This window comes from Harmonia axyridis, chromosome 3, assembly GCF_914767665.1.
Source record: "Harmonia axyridis chromosome 3, icHarAxyr1.1, whole genome shotgun sequence".
Taxonomy (NCBI): domain Eukaryota; kingdom Metazoa; phylum Arthropoda; class Insecta; order Coleoptera; family Coccinellidae; genus Harmonia; species Harmonia axyridis.
The window spans coordinates 53567093-53590030 of NC_059503.1; the positions used below are offsets into that span (position 1 = coordinate 53567093).

Genomic DNA, 22938 nt, shown 5'->3' on the forward strand with positions numbered 1-22938 from the left:
TAATTATGCATCCAGAAGAAAGGGGCTAATAACTATTGACACAAATAGTATTTCCAAATCATTATCATAAATGATAAAGGTAAACCTATTCAATTGAGTCACAGAGAACATACAATAGATGTTTCATTCGGGTGAAAGGTGAAGATTCCAATAGGTTCATCATCACAAAGATAGTTTAAATATTTCACATATAATTGCGCACAAAATGTATCATCAATATTCCTCACAAAATTTTCTGTTTAAAATGTGGAAATATGGATTCGTTTTGCCAGAATTCGTTTACATTACTACAGATGAAGAATTCAAATACAAAAAAAGATATTCTCAACATTTATTTTTTCTGGTTCACACCATCCTGACCGTTTTTCTCATGAAAATGTATGATGATAAACTATTAAGTCCAGTGGACAGTTTTTCTAATATCATTTACAACATGTTTTTGAGTTGTAAGACATGGTTATCGGTTTTAATAATTCACTATGCCGTTGCGAAAATAGAAGAGTTATCTAGAAATACAAAGATCATCAATGAGCTACAACAGAAAATTGGTGTCAGAAAGAGAAAGAAAAACAACATGGTACACAATTGGTGTATATATCTGACAACTTCATATATATTCCTACTTCTTGTCGATATATTGAATATTTTCAATTTTTGGACCTTCCACCCAGATTATTATATGTTTTATTATATGATTATCTATATCACGGTAAATTATTTGCACTATATTATAGACATCCAAGTGCAACAATTTCTCGTCACTATAAGGTGTGTTGTTTTCTGTGACTTCATGGATTTGAAAGAATATTTGAGATACAAAATCTACTCGTTTGGTAACATGAAAATAATTTTGACATTGTTAAGTAATCTTCATGTGATAACAGATAAGTTTATGATATTCAATTCCATATTTTTGGCCAGATACATGTTAGCCAGTATAAGTATCACAGTATGCTTATTTCTAAACATGACTTTGTTCAGCTCTGATTTAGATCTTCGAACTCATATAGTCTTATGGATAGCTTTGACAGTTTGGGTTGTTAAGGAATTGTCCATGGTCATCTATGTCGTTTACCTAGATGTTAATATTGATTGTCAGGTAGGTGGAATACGTTGATTGAATTGAGTACTGTCAATTTTCTGAATGGTTACTAGGTACACAAATAATCTCATTGATTTGAACTCATATCAGATGAATTTATTTTCACTATAATATTCTCTTCGTATCGTACCGAGTATTGTACGCATCTAGTACGACTTACTTTTTTCTTTTAGCTCTCGAAAACAATGAGATTTTTCAATACAAGTGTTAGTTGTTTCTTGGTCTGTTTAAATTCTTTTTGTAAATTTTCAAATAATTTATTTCGTGGAAACGATTAGTGGTGAAAATACGATCACGGAGGGACCACACTGGTCCAGCATATCCTATCAAAAGACGCACATAGCTGCAATGCAGTGCTCGATATGTTACCAGGCTGCAACTCCTAATGGGTCTCTAAAACGTGTAGATCATCTGTCTAGCTTTACGTAGTGAGACCAGCTCAAATCAAAAGACACTATGATGTCCAGATCATTACAGTGGTCTACGGGAGGCAAGAGGTAACCATCGACTGCATACTGACAATTAGGGTTAATGCTGACTAGTGAAATAGGTCTACAGTGGTTACTTCAAACATTCTACAAAAAGAATCTGAAACTTAACATCTAAAACGAAGAGCATGGTGATTGCCAGAGAACCATGCCGATGTCAGCTAGAGCTTTAGGCCACTTGAGAAAGTTGGCATGAGAGTGTGAGAAACCAGATGAATAAAAAGGTCAGAATATCAGGCGCACTAAGAAACACAATTTAAAAAAATTACCACATGACAACCAATAGCAAAGTGAGAATTTACAAGGCATTTGTTAGAACTGAAATGACATACACGACTGAAGCAGGAGCTGATCCATCAGAAACAAAGAGAAAGACACGCACAAATGAAATAAAAGTACTTAGGGTAATCACGTAATTAATCAATGAAATCAAAGAAGAAAACTGAAGCAAACAGAAAGGAGGATCCGAGCGAGAAGAATATTCTGGAATGAACATTTGAAACAGATGGCAGATAATAGATTGCTGTAGGCCTGTAGATGGTAAGAACAAGAAAAGCAGCATCTAGAAACAAGAAGAAGAGGGTTGAAAAGGGCGAAACAATAAATAGTTTGCAAAAGCTAATCGGAAGATTATCTATTTTATAGATAACAATATGAACAGTCCAAATCCAAATCCAGACCAAGGTCTTAGCTATTATCATCCCTGAGTTGTAATTTCATTACCACTGCTGAATATTTAATTAATGCATGAACGTGTTTAAGGTACATTCACTTCGATGACTGATATCGATAAATCAACAATTAAAAAATAATATTGATTCGCTTGACGAGCAAAATAACACATTTACTAACAATGAAAACAATACGTGGTGTAATACCTTTCTCATTCAGATATAATTACTCAAAGACACAAGATGAATTCCCTCGAGATTAATAAAGAGAAGAATGATCTATTGTACGGCATGAATACAATTTTTAAGATATGGAATCATTCTCAATTACTACCAATTTTTAAACTTCGCCAGAACGTTTTTGTGAATGAAAAAAGATATTCGAGATTAATTTGGACTGTTCTTCTCTTTTCTTCCTTTATTTGGTTGATAGAGATGACTCTTGTGGAGAAAGATTCTCAGTCCATATTTTTCAATCTGCTTAAAGTCTATTCAAATATACAAGCAATTTTGACGATCTTCATTTGTCACTTGAACCAGGGAAAAATGCTTAATGCCGTCAAAGAAATTCAAGAAATCCATGAAATCATTCTGAAAAATGGGTTCCGAATGGAAACTAGATCTATATATAGAAAAGTTTTTTCGGTTATGTTTTTATTTCTTCTCAATAATTTGAATACTCTGATTGCTTTCGCTTTTAGTAGTTTTAGTCTCAGTTCAAATTTCCTTTTAATATTGGATCTCGTAGCTGATATATTCGATATTCAGTTTCAACTATTTTACTCCTCACTTTACATGATATCGAACCATCTCTTTGGAATGGTAGTACAAAATTCAACGGATAACACTGAACTATTGTGTTCTAAGAAATACAATCAACTTCAGCATAAATTTAAATGCCTTCATAGAAATTTCCAAGAGATATTTCAAAAAATTCTATTTTTCAGAATAGAATCATTTGCTTTTAAATTACTCTCGAACATATACGTTATATTAATTTTTTTCGATAAATTCCTATGGAGATATTCTTCTTCTACGATTGTTTGGCTCAATTTATTCTTTGAAAATGTCCTATTGGTATGGATCTGTTTGCACTTTATCAAACTTTCTGAAGGTGCTGTCTGTAAGGTGAGCTATTTTTATTGAATATAACTACCTATCTATAGTCTGATGATTATTCCTTCCTAAACTACAGAAACAAGAAAATACATATTTCTTATATATCACGAATGTAATTGATTTTTGGAATTCAAGAAATATCATCCTAGAAAAAAATTAGGCTTATACTGGTTGGTTGTTTAGTTAGTTGAAATTGTATTTTTAGACTAGAAAAAGAATATATCAAAAAGATATATCAGAAGTTGTGGTTTTGGGACGATGATGTCATTATTTTGACATTTACATTAGAGTGCCTTCTTTTTGATCTTAATAATCTATTATACTATTCAGCTACAAGTTTCTTCTTTGTGTTAAAAGAAGGTATTATAGACAAGCAAACCTGATAATTGAAAATACTCGACGAATGCTTCTTAGATAATTACAATGACAAATTCCGTTATTTCAGGTCATGTTTCTTTTTTATTGTTGCAGAGCAAGCTTGCTGTAGAGAATATCTATGACATCCAATCTAGGATTGGCCGGAAAAATCTTCCTTATAAGAGCGTGAGTACTAACCAACAATACCTACTTCAAAAAAACTCATTTACCTACCTTATAATTTTATATCGACAAATAATATTTTCTTCAACTCAATTTTTGTCGAAATGTCTTTAGTGAAAGAAGAATGAGACTATAAAATTCACAAGAAATCTCGTTGAATTCAGTCCTAAGTAGCTACAATAAGATGATCGATGTTTGTGGAGCTTCATTTCAAGCTTAGAATATTAATGAAAAGATCGGAATGGCAATGATATCCTGAATAGACTTGTCAGTCTTAGGTCTGTTTCACCCAGAAGTAAAATACACTGCGCAAACAAATTAACGCACATTATGGAAATCTCAAATTTATTCTACAACTGAAGATGTTCTCAATGATAATTATTTTTTTCAGAATTAGATATGCATGCATATGTTATCCACTTTCAACATTTTTTTTCAATACAGATGTTTTTCCTAGCAGGAATAAAAAAAGATGCGATAATCAGATTTTGAATGTATTGGCTCCATTCTGAAATCAGTTGTTCTCGATCAATTCTAGTGATCAATAGTTTTTCTTTTGTTTGATTTTCTACACTCGATCGCTATGCAATGCGAAACACACAATTTGACCCAAGAGGAATGTGCCCAAGCGGTAGATTTGCGAGAAGAAGGGTGGACATACACAAGAATTGCAGAAATGTTCGGAGTTTCCCATACAAGTGTGTCCAGAATGTTGCAGCGATTCAGGGAGACAGGTATGAATGTCCGAAGATCAGGACAGGGTAGACCATGGGTAACAACTGCCATTCAAGAACGTTACTTGAGAGTTTCTTCGTTGAGACAACGGTTTGCAACCGCTCGCCTCCTTCAAAATCAGCTTGAGCAAATTCATGGGTGCAAATTAGCACTCAGACAATAAGAAATCGCCTCAGAGAATATGATTTGAGGCCTCGTGTCGCGGCAAGAGGCCCAGCTCTTACCCCAGCCCATTCGGATTTTGCGAGAGAGCATATCCATTGGGAAGAGGCTGATTGGGAAAGAGTTCTCTTCACAGATGAGTCTAGATTCTGCCTCTACCATTGTGATCGACGTTCCCTTGTAAACAGACGTCCACATGAAAGATATGCTCAGTGCAATTTCCTGAATACTACTGGTTTCGGGGGAGGATCGAATATGGTATGGGGTGCAGTATATTTGACTGCTCTCACAGACCTAGTGGTCGTTGATAATGGAGCTATGAATGCTGATGGGTTTATAAGGAATATTCTTGAAGAGCATGTAGTGCCATTTGCCCCATACATTGGTGAAAATTTCATTTTTATGGACGATAATGCCAGACCCCATCGTGCGCACATCGTTCAGGAGTACCTTGAAGAGATTGAAGTCTATCGAATGGAATGGCCAGCAAGAAGACCAGACCTCAATCCGATTGAGCAGGTTTGGGACAACCCCAATAGAAGGCTGAGAAGTTCATCCAGCTACTCTTAATGACTTAGGAATGCAACTCAGAGAAATCTGGGAAGGATTAGATCAGAACATTTTAAGATCACTCATTTTGAGTATGAACCTTCGTTGCCGAGCTGTAATTAACGCAAGGGGTGGCAATACCAAGTATTAAATCACTTATCAGCATTCCAGTATTTTGAAAATTGTTTATTTCTCTTCTTTCACATAATATTCGGTGAAATCCTGAATTTTTCTTCCATTTAATGTGACTTGTTTCTCTTTCAAAACTTTTCCGAGAGAACATAAAAAATAAGTTATAAAGTCAATGTAGAGTTAACTTCCATTAAAATTGAGATTTTCAGAACTTTTATCGTACCTAATCACTAAATAACTCGTTTTCATTCGTTTATATATCTTTATTTTGACGTCTTTTTCCTTCTGAGCTACTTTTTGTTTTGATAATTCCATTTTCCCAAACACTTGAACCACTTTTCTTTTACAGATGGAATTATTTCTCTTGAAATCAAAACTGAACGAACTCAAGTTCTCCGTTTGTGGTTTTTTCCCTCTGGATTGGAGTTTAATTTATTCTGTAAGTAATTTGATGACATACAAGATGTTATTGTTCCTGGCTAAGAGGTCAGGGTTATAGCGAAGAAATCTTCTGACTCTGGTCATAACAAAAGAAACACACAAATAAAACCTTCACATACACAACCTTTGATTATACTATCTCGAACAAGTTTGCAGTTTTTTTGCATATTTTATTTCCTTGTTCCAGATGGTAGCAGGAATTACAACTTATTTGGTTTATTTGATTCAATTCAGAGAAATGGAACAGAGTAGAACAGCAGCTACGACGGGAGCTCCATAACTCAATATTTCTCAAATAATAAGACAGTGAAGAGAAATAATAACTTTTTTGTCAATAAAGTATATTTGAAGTACTTGTTTGTCAAATGATAATTTTTTACAATAAAAAACTTCTTTCTTTCTGAGATTAGCAGCGTCTAAATCTGAAAATATGTTGTCCTAGTTTTTGAGGGTTGGGATCGAGCAATAACTTCTACCTTTCACATTAACTATACTGATTAATATAACACTTTATATACAGTAATAGATAATATAAACTAGTACTCATTGACATGGACTTTTCTTACTAACTACGCATTTTTCCTATATATTGCTTCTGCGCGGCAAGCATTGACAATTATTCTAAATATAAATTTACTATAGTCTTACAGTAGGAATAAGTGGCCCTTTTGTCTGGAGAACTATGCATCATCAAATTCTCTATACAGTCTATACATTCCATATTCAACGCATGCTAACTCTTAATCCTTCTGATCATTAAACCAGAAGAACACTCTGTCAATGTATTTCAATAAAGATTGCTGTACATCCGCATTTTTACTTTTACAATCTCTTTCATTTGAGTAATAAAAAATTCAATGAGTAATCTGATTATAAATGAAGAAAATTAGGTGTCACATTCAAAAAACGAAAGTTGGTATTATTTCCGGAGAAACTAAAAGTCAAACGAATCTAAAAATTTTTCCAATATGTGATCTCCCCCCACAAAGCCTGAATATAACATTTCTCGAGTGTTTATCTGGAATTTTATCAATTGGTTCGTTTTCATGTTCTTGCCAAATAAGGAAGTTTTCGTGGAAAAGAAAAAAATATCGACGATATTTGAAGCACTCGTGGTATTGCTTTTGAAAATACTTCAAAGGTATCAATACTATGTTTTGTTTTTGAAATCTTCTCGTGTGTCTTCATGACATTTGCTGAATTACTTATGGTTTTCAAAAATGATATTCAATTCGATTGGGCTGTTTATCCTATGATTCATTCTACTCGTCTTTTCGATATTCTGTTTCAAGTTTTTTATCTTCACATGAGTTTGAAGAGACTCAAATTGATAAAGACCATTCTCCACTGTGAGAATACTGATGAGTAACAAAACGTCAGAGCAAGAGTATAAGTTTGGTTTAAATTGAACCGAAACAACCAGTATTTTCTCGATTTCTTTGCAGGATCCATAATCATCAGATGTGAGTTTTCGGCATATAGCGAACCTATATAGCCTCAGGGATGATACTTTCTTCAGATTTATTTATCCAGATCTTTACAGTTTCGATATTTATTTGTTTCGGCATGGGTTTTTCTAACAAGTTAAGTAGATATAGTTGGAAGGATACTATAACGTATGTGATTAACTTGCTAAAATTTTCTAGTGGCTTGTTCTTTAGAAAAGTGGTGGATATTTTACCTCGGAATATAATCACTCTTTTAGTTGAGAGTGCAGGTAGAGGCAGGTTCAAAGAAATATGTATAATTATTTTTAATATTGAAACCGAATATGTCCCATAAAACTGCCCTGTACTAATTCATGAGACCTTCAAGTCGAGAAAACTGTAGCTAGAACTACCACTTAATTATAAAAGATGACCCACATGTGCTATTGATGCACAAAAAAAAATGTTTGAGAATACCTAAAATGCACGTTTAGTAATAGGAATAGAAAAAGTAACTTATTATAGAAAAAAATAAGAAATTTCGATTTCTTACGTAAAACTCTTCAGGTACTTTAATTGAGTCATTTGGTTATGGAGATCTAAGGTAATAAAAAAAAGAATAAAGAGTTTTTCAATAACAGGTTTCAAATTTGGAAATTGCTGTGAAAAGATGTATTAGTACATAATTGTGAATTTCAGATTATGCATTTTTTAAGATAATTTTCTCTATTTTCCTTAATTTTCTGGTATTATTTTTCTAATTCATTCATTACTCCTTATTACTTTTTTCGTTAATTGATTCTTTTAATCACAATCACCTGAAGCTTTAGTTTAGTATTGCCAATCATGGGAAATCATTCAATTATAGGTGAAATGTACTATTAATTCAACTTTAGATTTTTCAAATATGTATGATCAGTAGTTTGTCCTTAAAAGATTAAGTCATAACCATTCTAAGCAAAAAACACTACATATATCCACAACGGTTCATTTTAGCCAAACACGAAAGAGACAAAATGTTTTTCGCAAAAAATTAGATCCAGGGTGGTCCCAAGAAATCTTCTGCAGAAATAAAAAAAAAAGTCCTCGTCGCCACCATTTTTTTCATGAAAATCCCATTGACGCATGAACCATGGGGTTTTTACCCAAGCTGTGGTATATTGATGAAATTGTCATCATATAGGCAATCTGATGATGCAATAATATACTGGGTGTGCCATTTGAAATAAGAAAGTAATGGTATGTTTCCGGTATAACCGGCAGTAGAGATCTGAAAATATTTTAAGAAGAAAGATCATTGTCTCCATCTCCAACATGCAAATTTTCAGCTCAAAATTATGATCAGTTTTCCATGAACGTCTAATAGGCCATCGCGGTGAAACACACTGTATAATATTTATTCGTTAAAATTGTTAGAATCTTTTGTTCAAACACGCTGATGCAAAATTTATTGTATCATCGGTGATTTTTTTTCTTTGAATTAGTCATTATCAGGTATGTTTTAACGACTAGAAGGATTCACGGCTTCGCTTGATATTCAAGCTACTTGACTGAAGCTCAAGCTCAAGTAGCTTGGGTTTCACTTGAAATCATCTCAAGTTCAAGTCAAGTAGTAGTTTTTCAAGGTATTTAATAATAAATACTTGACTTGGCATTGAAAAACTACTAGGTACTTGACTTGAACTTGAGTTGATTTCAAGTAGAGCTCAAGCTACTTGAGCTTGGGCTTGAGCTAAATAGCTTGAATATCAAGCCGAGCCGTGAATCCCTATTATCAACTTACTTTGTTTTTAATCTGATACTATCCGAAAAAAAAAGAAATGAAGACAAATAGAGGATTTTTAATGATTTCGTCACTTTATGTTATCGATTAATTTAACCGAATAAGGTAAGAATGAATAAAAATGTTTTATGAATATAGAATGTAGAAGGAACGAAATGATCTGATGGAAAACATGGAACAAGAATAAATATATGTGACCCAGCTTGTGTGAGTAAGGAGAATGGTTTCAAATTAATTATATGCATTGATCGGTATTAATGAATTAGTTCTTAGATGTTTAGGTGATGAATAATATTTCAAACATACACAAGTATGAGGTAAAATCAATCTATCATCACCAAAATGAATTACGGCAAAGTGGTTGAAAGCTTTTCAATTATACAAGTTTAGATATATTGGGGAAACCAAAGACCAGCTGGTATACCAATGATGCCTTCTTTCCATAAGTTTTTCACCATCTGGAATAGATTCCCATTATATCCCACATTTATTCTGGATTCCAGTAAGCGAACAGTACAATGTAGAGCACCTCCTCGAAATAAATGTATATGTGTTATCATCTTTACCTCAAAGATTCTCATCATTTTATTTATTCTTTCTGGAAAAGGAGATCTGCAATCACTACTCTTGAGATATTCTTCAGTATGTGTTATTGGTGTTTCCCTTCATATTATATTGAGTTTTTATGGACACACAGAGGACTTGGAGAAAAATCTCACGAATTTGTATATCCTGGGTGAAGAGTTATCAAGAGATGAAAATGACATACGAAATACTATGAAGATTACAATATTGAATATTATTTTCTAAATATTTTTATATCTGTTTATGTTATTTGGCGAAATAATTTTAGTTTATGAAAATGTCGTGTTTGACTGGATCGACTACCTATTAGTTTATTCTTCTTTTCTTTTTGATGTTTTATTTCAAATGTTTTATTTTACCATGACCTTGAACCGTCTCATATTGATGAAAAATTTTCTGCATCTCTGTGAAAATAATATTCAATTGGAGAATATGAGAGCAATAAAAAGATTTTGGTTCGAGTTGAATAAGAACGCCCAGGATTTTCTTGATGTATTCACAGGACCAATAATCACTAGGAATGGACTAACGACTTTTAGCATTCTGTTGGATATTTATTCATCCTTCGACTATTATTATTTCATTTTTAAGGATTCTTACAATTTCTTAGGCTTGGGGATGCTAATTTGTGCCAATTCTTTAATCCAATTCTCTCAAGTATCCATATTTATCGTTTCGGGTATGGGTTTGGCTGACAAAGTAAGTAGACATTCCGAAATTTCCAGCATTTTAAATATTTGCCAATATTGCATTTTTTTAACAAAAAATAAAGAGATAAATAGTCCCATTTTGAGCTTGGAAAAAGCATTTTGCGAGGAGAAATGTTGAAATCAGTTACCAAAAATATATTTTTTTCCTGCACAACTAATTGATTACAATAGGGATGTTGCGTCATATAATAAAATCAGATGAATTTAGGTTTTCAACATTGAAGGCCGTTTTTAAAATACTAAACTAGCATTTTTATTATCTTTTTTCTAGAATTCAATTTAATAAGGGGTTATAGCACTACCACTCTTCTTTCAAATGTAGCAGATGATATCCTACACGTTTTGGATCGGGGACATGCTTCAATTCTCATCCTGTTAGATTTTGCAAAGGCGTTTGATACGCTAGCGGCTGGACCATGAATTGCTTTGTGCTAAATTAAGTTATTACGGTTTTGATCAATATTCTTTGAGATTTTTCAGATCCCATCTCTTTGGTAGATATAAGTACGTTAAATTACGTGATGCATTTTCGGAGTACTGCCTGATAACTTCGGGTGTTCCTCAAGGTTCCGTTCTTGGTCCTCTGCTATTCCTTTTATATATAGCTGATATGTATAATGTTGTTAATTTTGTTGACATCTCTTTTCATTGCACACTCAGGCCATTTCAATAGCTGTTGAACGGTTAAATGAAGACTTGTCAAGCATTGTGCAGTATTGCAGGAGGAACAATCTGAGAATAAACATTAAAAAATGTTTCTATATACCCTTCTTTCCGAAAACGTTTCATGCGGAGGTTGAGGTTATGATAGGTGTTGAGAAGATTCCATCCTCCTCCTGCTGTAGGAACCTTGGAGTATTTTTAGATTGTCGACTGAGATTCAGGGAGCATGTCTCGATGCTGTTGAGGAATTCTTTTCTGACACTACGTTATTTGTATCGCCAGAGATAGTTTTTAGAATTTCATTCACGTAAGTATCTCTGCGTAACTCTTGTGCTGTCCAAGCTGAGCTATGGATTCACAGTTTTTTATCCTTGCCTAGATTCCATCGAGAGATATAAGTTGCGAAAAGTGCAGAATTCGTGCTGCCGCTACGTTTTAGGTTTGAGAAAATACGATAGAGGGATCAGTGATTGAATAAATGGGTTAGCGTGGCTCAGGGTTCGAAAATATTTTTCGGCTTCAGATGAGTATTACAGTATATCAAATTTTGAGTACGGGCATTCCTCCTTATTTGAAAGCCAAGTTGGTCTACAGAAAAGATGTTCAGATGTTGCCTTAAGGCTTGGGCGGAGGCTCATGCTGCCTCGATTTGGTTCAGCCATGTTTCAGCGCTCTTTCACCTGAAATTGCATAATGAGATGCTAATTGCGTTTGGGGGTTCTTCTTTGAACTCATTAAGAAAAGAAATGAACAATGTTTTATTTTTGAGCCATTTACAGATTTTGTTGATAAGATTCATTTTTGGAGTTATTCATGATGTATATTATTTATGTTTTTTTCCTTTCATTAATTTTTACTTTTGTTTTTTTCCTTTATTTGTATTTTGTTAAGGAGTTGAGTGAAGTAGCCTTGGCTAGACTTCGCCCCTAGAATAAAAAAAAATCATTGTCTCAAACCTCAACATGCAAATATTCAGCACAAAATTATGATCAGTTTCCCATAAACGTCGTTAATAGACAATCGCGGTGAATCACCCAGTATATTTCCGCTGATCATATTGATTATTTTTTTCACATGTCAAAATCTGACATTTTGGTGGTTTCAGCTAATAACATTATTAACATTGCATTATTCCAGCCAATCATTCGGGATTATACTGATAATACTACTTCCTCATCGATAATTTACAGTTACATACTCGTCCTAACGTACTTATCGATAATATTTGCAGCACTCGTGGTATTACCTTTGATTATATATTCGTCATCTAAATGCGAATAACATTATATTTTTTTATTTCAGAGTAAAGAATCTGTTGAAGTTATTTATGATAACGAAAGAAAAATAGGGAGGAATAATTTGCCTTATAAGAGTGTAAGTATTTGCTTATCTGTTCATTACAGATCAAATGAGGAAAAGGCAGAAGCTTCTAGAAGTTCGTTTACTGAAACGCTAATTGCACCCTTTGAGACTTTGGCAATTTCCTTTTGTGTCTCTCTCAGATTCCCACAAACATATAGTCAATAGTATAGTTCATTGTAAAAGCTGAATTTTCTGCCTCATAATTGATGTCACGGTTCAAGATTTTTTTATTTGAGCGAATATTACATAATTCATTTCGAATTTTGAATGTTATGTAACTGGAAAAGATTACATTATTGATTTCAAATTTCAGATGGAATTGTTTTTACTGAATTCAAAACTCAACCAGTTGGACATATCGGTAGGTGGATTTTTCCCTTTGAATTGGACACTTATTTATTCGGTATGTAGATATATTACTTCTATATTATTCCTTTAACTGCTTCTTTTCAGATGGTGTCTTGTATATCGACTTACCTCGTCTATCTCATTCAATTCAGAGAAGTAGAAATGCAGAAAAACTGTGACTGAAAACCAATTCACACGCTCAAGTCATTCGCAAAAGCTCAACCTGATCTTATATTTTTCCATTTGATATAGATATGTTGCACCCAATGGGAATAATGATAATAGTTATTCAATTGAAAATAAAGAATAGTGATTGTTACTTGAAAGGGAATGGAATGAGGCATCATTAGAAAACACACCACAAAAGACTGAAATTGGGGCTCGGTAAGCCTTCCGGGAACTGCGACCATCTACATCTTTTGTTCTCTACCCTACTCATTCATGGAAACCCAAAGAGGTCGTCAATGACGTTAATAAAACCGAGAACCTCCTTAGGGGCCTTGACCGTTACCTCTCTGGTATCCAGGACCGGCTTACCCATATGAATGGTTCTTAGGCCAGCCAGCTTGCATACCATGTGTTCGCCTGTTTCTGTTTCTGATCCACAGAGCCTGCAAATCTCATCTGCTGACTTTCCCATACGCTACAAATGTTGATATTGCACCTAAGGAATACAGGGTGTTCCTGAATTGGAAGTACAAATGGAAAAGAGAAATTAAATTAAAATAAAACTATTATCTAATACTAATCTTTTTAGTTTTCTGTTGATTTGTCCTATCTGCTATACCGAATTAGTGGAAAAAATCCAAACAATTCTCTCGCAAGTCAAGTATTATCTAATGCTAATCTTTTCAGTTTTCTGTTGATTTGTCCTATCTGCTATACCGAATTGGCGGAAAAAATCCAAACAATTCTCTCGCAAGTCAAGTATTATCTAATGCTAATCTTTTCAGTTTTCTGTTGATTTGTCCTATCTGCTATACCGAATTAGCGGAAAAAATCCAAACAATTCTCTCGCAAGTCAAGTATTATCTAATGCTAATCTTTTCAGTTTTCTGTTGATTTGTCCTATCTGCTATACCGAATTAGCGGAGAAAATCCAAACAATTCTCTCGCAAGTCTTGGGAAAATTCAAATTATCATAAAAATCCAATACGTAAGCTGTGATGAATAAGTTAATTATAGGGACTAGTGCTAATTTCCTTCATCTGTAGCAAGATTTCATAAACTCATAGAGTTAATTATCACAAGAGTACAAATGTAGGATTTATAAAAAGATGGTATCCCTTTAGAGACCCTTTCAGAGTACTCTTTGTCTCATTAATCTCACAAACATCTCAAATCAAATCAAATTTATTTCTCAAATAGTTACAAAGCCAAAGGTAACAATAAATAGTCAAAAAAATATATATACCAAACATTTGAAACAGAAAATAGTATCAAAAATGAATACACATGTATTATTATATTCATTAAGAGTATTGAGAATTTTACTGAAGTATATCGGACAGAAATTCTTGAATAGAATAATAGGCCTTCGAAATCATCAAATTTCGGAGGCGCCTGTCCACCCTGTACCTACCAATTGGAATCAACATGTGATACATTTTTGGAATCAGCTCTGCTAGGGTAATCGAAAAATTGAGACAAAATAGGGGTGTTCCATTTAAAAAAAAATGACGATGACGTCTTTACTCGAAAGTAATTCACCCTGTATATTAGATTATTATTTTAAAATACGGTAAATTAAAATCAAAAATCGACGTGTTTCAGGATTATTTCTTAAAATGGTCTGTTTAGCTAAAATTCAATTTGTTCCATACTTTACGGACGCAGTGTATAAGTTTTCCCTAAGCAGCTCGGATATATACATCGCATGCGATCTATTTCCTGCCAATGCGGTAAATGATCCTTTCACATCCTTTCCCACGCCTTCTTGGGGGATTTTCTTCGTTAGTCCGTTTCTCCACTTATTTTCATACATCTGCAAGGTTTCCACTTGGTATTCCCCTGTTCTTTACATAGAGCATCTGATATAGCTAGTTTCGTATCTAGAAGGGGCAAATTGAATTTCCCAGTTCTTCTAGCTAGCAACCAGCTATTCATATCATGAAATGAAAAAATAATATACGTAAATAATTTTTTTTGGACATTTTATGCGGTAGAATCCTAACATGGAATCAAGAAGACGTACTCCGCCCATGTGATTGTTATAGATCAATACACTGTTGGGACAAGCGATCATTTAACGGAGATTTTCATGTTTGAAAAATATTTTTTTCTCTCCTCTTGGCTCACTTCCAGCATGAGTTGACAAAGTTGTAACGATTTTATTATCGAACCTAGATACTATACCAACATCGGTATCATCTATTCTCGCTATTTTCTCTACCATATGACCTCTGTCTTTTTTCTTCTTTTTTTTCCGTCGGCATTACTGCCCCTGGAACTCGATCCAGTCGAACTGTTCCCAATGCCAAAATACCCTCGTTGTTCGAATATATCATCAGTGGAATGCTAGAAAAACAATTATCAAAAAATAACTTTGATGTCTTGGTATGGTTTCGATAATTTCCAATTCAATACGAGTTGAGATTAGGCAAGTGAATATAAAATAACAATTTAAGGAATTATAAAAAATATTTGATCGCTTCATCAGTCTCATAAAAAATTGAAACAGGAGATAGAAAAAAAGAGGAAAGCAGTGACATGAAATCTGCTGCCTTTAAGTGCCCGTGCATTCAAGCACATATTGACCACACCTACCTATATTCAATTATATGCTATCCAAGGCACACTTGCCGAATGAATGAATGAACGCTCTATAGCTGCTGACACCACGAAGGTATTTATACCACTATCCGCTTCTAAAAACCACAAATTTAATATCCTAATATTTCTTCAAGTTTATCAATTATTAACAGCAATCGATGAATTGATGTATTAACATGAAATAATGAATAATTATCCTGTGGGTGGATTGAAAAACCAGATAATGATTCCTGTTATGCATACATAGGCTGGACATCATCCTGCCAATGTAAAAAAACATGTATCAGGTGAAAGAATACAAATATATCCATGAGTTCATTCGACCAACTCAGATAATACTTGATATCTGGAAGTATGGAGGTCTTTATCCAATTTTATACGTTTCGGATGGAGCATTCAAATACCGCAGAAGTCATGTGAGGATATTTTTCTGCTTAATATTGCTATCTATAAATTTGGGTACTATTTTCAAATTAAACTGGGGTATCAAAAAAATGGATAAGATGGTTATTGGAATCTATGAATCCATATTAGTCTCCAATCTATTTTTGACTATTTTAATTTTCCACAAGATAGCGGATATTATTCAGAATATCCTGAATCGCTGTAAAACACTAATATATGAGTTAGAAGAGCTAACTGATCAAAAGATAAGACCGCAAAAAGTGTTTGATTTTATCATGTGGTATGTCTTGATACAAATATTTACATTTATTCTAGAATTATTTATGGAGGTCCACATGGTTCTGTCTGGAAAGGTATTATTTTCTTGGCTCGATATGGGTATAATTTACTTTGCAGGTCTTTTTGACATACAATTTCAAATATTTTACATTTTTATTGAATTGGTCATTTGGAAGTATTATAAAGATTTGAACCAAGTTTCGATCCGATTTGCAGAGAACCATGGCTTGGAGAAATTAAAATCATGTTACTCAATCTTGAATGATCTTTGTTTCTACATAAATAGCACAATGAACATTATCTTATGCTTGAAATTCAGCTCGGATTTCCTAATTGCTCTTCTGGATATCTATGTGAGTTCCACAGCGAACTTTTACCCATGTTATGTGATGTTTTTGAGGATTATGGATGGATTTTCCGCGTTAGTGCTAATGGTCCAAATTCTAGGAACAATTATCGCCGTCAACGCAGTTTCAAAATATGAGGTGAGTGCACGAGCATAATGAACTTTATTTTTACTCAAAAGTAATGAATGAATTGTACATTGTTTCACCATGGAATATTCATCTTGTATATTATGAATTATATGCAAAAATTTATTAATTGAAAAAACAGTTTTTATCGGATTAAAGCATTAAGGTATAAACAGACCGACGCAGACTGCGGGAGCGGGAACGGGAGCGATGTGTTAGATGCGGCAGTGGACATAGCATACACACCAACTCGATAATAAGACAAAACTATTGTGCGAACTGCGGGAAAACACTTCACGCTGTGAACCGAAATAAATTTGCGGACGTCCCGCATGTGTTCTATTCTTACCGGTATGCACTCCTCCATATTCAAAAATCTTAAAATTTATGAAATAATCAAGCCTTCCATGACTACTCCTATAAATTTGAATGGATTCAACTAGAAATCAAAATAGTTTTCACCAGATTTTGCTCTTTCGAAAATAGTTTCATTTACAATAATTTAACGGCCAAGGCCCCTAAGGAGGTTGTCAATTTTATTAGTGTCGTTGACAACCTCCTTGGGTTTCTATGAATGAGTAGGGTAGTGAACAAAAGATCTGCATGGTCGCAGTTCCCGGAAGGCTTACCGAACCAAAACGAACCCAGTTCAAATAATAATAATAATAATTCCAGAAGCTCCCTGACCCGGGAAGCTGAAACCTGTCGAAGGGTCCCTGTCCAGGGTAACGGACGAAGCCGTGTGGAAAGCAGCTCAAGAATTCTCGCACCGTAGCTCTGCGGATCGTAAAAAGCGATCAAAGGCCGTCTCACCCACGACACGGAGGAACCCATGAATGATGGTGAATTTGAGGAATAGGAATATAGAGCCGCTGCCTGAGGTTCGTCAGGGCGTGTCTGGAGCCGGCGCTGGACATGACAGTATGCGGGACGTCGGTGACAGAGTGCTAAGGAGACGGGCGTCTGTCGAACAAAATGCCATGCCTCCACAATCTCAACATTCTAGGAGAAGAATAACACGAGTTTCTCCGACCGCTGAAGGTGCTGCGCAGGATCCCCAACCAGCACTCACCCAAGCAGGTCTACCAAGAAGACGCTTGAAATGGACAAGTTCGATAAATGAAACAATCATGCATTATGAAGTGACTAATATGAAAGAGGATAAAATAGGCTACCGGCAAAAATTATCTGCAGAATTCCACAGAAACTATCCCGAACTCCAACACCAATACCGGGTCATATTGAGAAATAAACTTGTACCCGATGAGAGACTTAACACCATAAAAAATGAAGTCCAACTGAGGCTACAGAATAGAGACCTCACTAACAACGAAACGACAATTGAAGAAAACTACGACTGTGCTGAAAACCAACACAACATTAATGCACAAATGAACACTGAGGAACAAAACAACGCAGATGTGATAGCAATAAGTGATGCTCAACGACGGAATATATATGCTGCACCCGTCGAAAATCCAGAAGAAGACCAAAGAGAACCACTGGAGCGATTATCTGCCACAATGAATAGATGCGTTATAGATTTTGAGGGCACAGATCCATTGAGACGACCGATTCTACCAAGATTGAGGACATCCAAGAAACTATCTCATCTTCTGGTCATGACCAACAAGGAGATTATACCAAAGTATCTTTCTGACTACCATGATCTCGAATCATTACACCTCATCATATACTGTGCAGCATTTTCAATAGCAACAGTGCTAGGTGTGAAGCCAAAACCTAAAAGTCAGCAACCAGCCAGAGAAAAACAACAAAATAAACCACATTGGCAAAAAAGGCTAGAAAATAAAGTTCATAGCATCCGCCAAGATATTGGGAGGCTCACCCAATTCGCAAAAGGTTCGCCGTCTAGAAAATTACAAAAAATGGTGAATATAATAATGGATCGTCACCGGCAACATACAACATATGATCCAAACAATGAAAATGCTCAACAAATTTTAGACACGCTGAAACAAAAACTTAGTGTGTACTCCGAAAGACTCAGAAGATACAATGAGAGCTATAGAAGAAAACAGGATAATATGATTTTTGAAAATTCCGAAAGAAAATTCTATAGAATGTTAAACAATAATATGTCAGCAACACCAGGAAGTTATCCAACCGTCGAGGATATTGAGAATTTTTGGACAGATCAACTGGCTACACCAACCCCCTACAACTCCCAGGCTGATTGGATAAGAAGTGAAGAGAAATCCTGTGAGACAATAGAACACATGCCGCATAACGCAGTTTCTATAGAAGAATTCCATGAAATATTGAAAAACACAAACAATTGGAAATCACCCGGCCCAGATGGAATCCACAACTTTTGGTTGAAGAAATTTTGGTGTATACACGGCAGGCTAGTTGAAACCATAAATGGTGTTATAAGGAATCCAACGGAAATGCCCAAATTTTTAACAACAGGGACCACTTACCTCTTACCGAAGAATCTGCAAAATACAGCGGATTCATCAAAATACAGACCAATTACATGTCTACCAACAATATATAAAATCATCCCATCATGTATAGCATCTCGTATCTACAAACATTGCGAGACGAATAACATAATGACAGCACAGCAGAAAGGATGTTCCAAGAATGCACTAGGAGCGAAGGAACTGCTGATAAATAGATTCCATCATATGTAACCAAGCCTTCAAAAAACACAGGAATCTTTTTATGACATATTTTGACTATAAGAAGGCCTTCGACTCTATTCCACATGGGTGGCTGAGAAAAATTTTGGAAATATACAAGATCGATCCAATTACAATAAACTTTCTGAAATATGCAATGTGCAACTGGAGAACGAATATCGAACTCTCTACGGCGAACATAACTACTAAAGAGATTCCAATAAAAAGGGGAATTTTCCAAGGAGATTCATTGAGTCCCTTATGGTTCTGCTTGGCGCTGAACCCCCTTTCTAAACAACTGAATGCTACTGAAAAAGGTTTCTATGTCAAAGGAAATAGAAATACTATTGCACTCAATCATTTGCTATACATGAATGACCTAAAACTTATAACAGGCAACAAAAACCACTTGCAAATTATGGTCGAATTGGTGGAAAATTTTTCGAAAGACGTGGGGATGAAATTCGGATTGGACAAGTGTCGTACTATTAGCGTAGTGCGTGGAAAAATCCAAGATGAACCGATAGCTCTCTCCAATGGACAGGAGATAGAGGCAATGAAATCGGACGATCTTTATAAATACCTAGGAATGAAACAAAACCGACGAATAAACCATCAAAGAATGAAGGAAGATTTAACAACTGAGTTCATTAGGAGAATCAACAAAATTTAAATTTTAAAAACAAACCTCAACAGCAAGAACATGACGAGAGCCATAAACACATATGCATGTTCAATTGTTACAAACTCTTTCGGTATCATTTCATGGAGCAGAACAGATATGGAAAACCTGCAACGCAAAATGAGAACCTTGATGACGGAAGCACACAAGCACCATCCGAAAAGTAGCATTGAGAGGACGACACTGCCGAGGAATAAAGGAGGCAGAGGTCTGCTAGACATCATGGAACTTGCCCATGGCCAAATTGAATGCCTACGAACATACTTCAAAGACAAATCAGGCACGTCAGAGATCTACAAAGTACTGTGTGAAGCAGACGAATCAACACCTTTACAACTGCACAAAGAGCAATAGTCATACAACCACCAGACAACCCAAGAAAAACTGCAAAGATGGAGAGAAAAGCCCCTACATGGACGACATTTCAACGAGGTGAACCAGGATCATGTCGACATTGAAGCATCGAACTATTGGCTCACATCAGGTGCGATGTATCCAGAAACGAAAGGATTTCTTTTAGACATCCAAGATCAAGTGATCTCAACAAGAAATTACTGCAAGCATATCATAAAGGATCGAACTATCACTGACGATCGATGCCGTTATGGGTGTCCAACGAATGAGACAATCCAACATATCACGGGAGGATGTCAAATGTTTGCGGGAAATGAATATAAAGAGAGACACGATGCAGTAGGAAAGATACTACACCAAGAAATGGAAACTAAATTAACACTAATTCATTCTGAAAAAGTGCCATACTACAAATACCGACCGGAAACCATCCTGGAAAACGAACGCTATAAACTGTACTGGGATCGCACAGTTTTGATTGATAAAACAGTCCCTCACAACAGACCAGATATATTGCTAGTTGATAAACATCAAAAGGCAGCAATACTCATCGACGTAGCAATACCCAATAACAACAACATGCGTCAAAAAGGGGTCGAAAAAATTTCAAAATATAGGGACCTCGAATTTCAGATAAAGCGTCAGTGGGGAATGATATCAACGAGAACTATTCCAATTATCATCTCAACAACAGGAATAGTACCCAAAAATCTCAAGAGAAATATCAAGCAACTAGAACTTAGTGAGTATATATGTAATACAATGCAAAAAGCTGTTCTTTTAGGTACTGCAAGGACGGTGAGAAAATTCCTAGGAAGCGAAGGACAGGTCCAAGGATCGCGTGTAAGAGGACCAGAAGTTCGACGAGAACCAGGGGGACCACAAGGACCGGACACGACCGAGCTCTACCCTTCTGATATTTTAAATATCTGGGATTGAGTGAATGTTCCTCTTAGCGAGGAGTGAGAAGCCGACGGCGAGGAGAAATCCTATGCGTATAGGCAAAAGTCGGGAATAATAATAGTGTACTTTTCACATTGGTGTTTTTTTTCTGAAGTGTTTGTTCAACAAGGTTAGTCAAATTAATATAGTGCTGGAAAGTCTTGATAGACCATTTTCATACTTTTACAAAAGAATAGGTACTATAGTTTTTTTTTTAATTTTCAGTTGAATTTTTGTTTCCAAAAATGTTTCAACAGAGGCTTGTGAAATTCGACTGTCTCAATTTTTTTGCCAATAGCGACTAGGGCTTCTATGATAAGGCATACACAAACATTCAAAATAGCAATAAGTTATAGAACAAAACGGCGCATATTCGACCTGAATCGGATCATTCTGACTGTGGTAATTGAAGTCTTGATTTTTATGCAAAAATAATGGTTTTTTTTTCTATACCTCTTACCTTCTTGTGTCCGTGTTTTCTCATGAAATAAATCTACATATATTGTATATTGTTTGAACTTATTTTTGTACTACAAAAATTTCGGAAAATGAATAGGATATGATTCACTAAAATACATCTTTCTATAAAAAAACACTTGTCTCAATAGGCACCTACAAAAAATTCCGCTATTTTGCTAATCGATATAAGCCATAACTTTCTATTCGTCCCCCCCCCCCTCAGACATCGCCTGGATCCGCCCCTGCTCCCAGCATAAGTTGACAAAGTTGTAACGATTTTATTATCGAACCAAAATACTATACTAACATCGGCATCATTTATTCTCGCTATTTTCTCTACCATATGGCCTCTGTCTTTTTTCTTCTTTTTTTTTTCGTCGGCATTGCAGCCCCTGGAACTCGATCCAGTCGAACTGTTCCCAAAGCCAAAATACCCTCGTTGTTCGAATATACCATCAGTGAAATGCTAGAAAACCAATTATCAAAAAATAACTGCTGCCTTTAAGTTCCCATTCATTGAAGCACATATTGCCCTCTTTATTGCCCTCTTGAAGAACACACCTACCTATATTCAATTATGTGGTATCCAAGGCACAATTGCCGTATGAATGAACGGTCTAGAGCTGCTGACTCCGCGAAGTGAAGTATTTATTCCACTATCCTCTTCTAAAACCCACAAATTTAATATCCTAATATGTCTTCAAGTTTATCAATTATTAACAGCAATCGATGACTTGATGTATTAACATGAAATAATGAATAATTATCCTGTGGGTGGATTGAAAAACCAGATAATGATTCCTGTTATGCATACATAGGCCGGACATCATCTTGCCAATGTAAAAAAATCATGTATCAGGTGGAAGAATATAAAAATTTCCATGAGTTCATTCGACCAACTCAGATAATACTTGAGATCTGGAAGTATGGAGGTCTTTATCCAATTTTATACGTTTCGGATGGAGCTTTCAAATACCGTAGAAGTCATGTGAGGATATTTTTCTGCTTAATATTGCTGTCTATGAATTTGGGTACTATTTTCAAATTAAACTGGGGTATCAAAAAAATGGATAAGATGGTTATTGGAATTTATGAATCCATATCAGT

General features: G+C 35.0%; 1 protein-coding gene and 1 long non-coding RNA gene across 2 annotated transcripts; both read left to right on the forward strand.

The window, feature by feature from the left end:
- The first annotated feature begins 254 nt into the window (after window positions 1–254).
- Window positions 255–6284, forward strand: LOC123676365. The gene is made up of 4 exons (XM_045612232.1): window positions 255–1099; window positions 3852–3923; window positions 5848–5937; window positions 6127–6284. Exons 1-4 carry the CDS (start codon window positions 371–373, stop codon window positions 6217–6219), a joined length of 984 nt encoding a protein of 327 aa, XP_045468188.1. The 5' UTR covers window positions 255–370; the 3' UTR covers window positions 6220–6284.
- Window positions 6285–12319: 6035 nt separating this feature from the next.
- Window positions 12320–13143, forward strand: LOC123676679. Its single transcript, XR_006746993.1, has 4 exons — window positions 12320–12346; window positions 12410–12481; window positions 12783–12872; window positions 12923–13143. It is a non-coding gene; the product is annotated as an uncharacterized LOC123676679 (long non-coding RNA).
- The last annotated feature ends 9795 nt before the right edge of the window (window positions 13144–22938 follow it).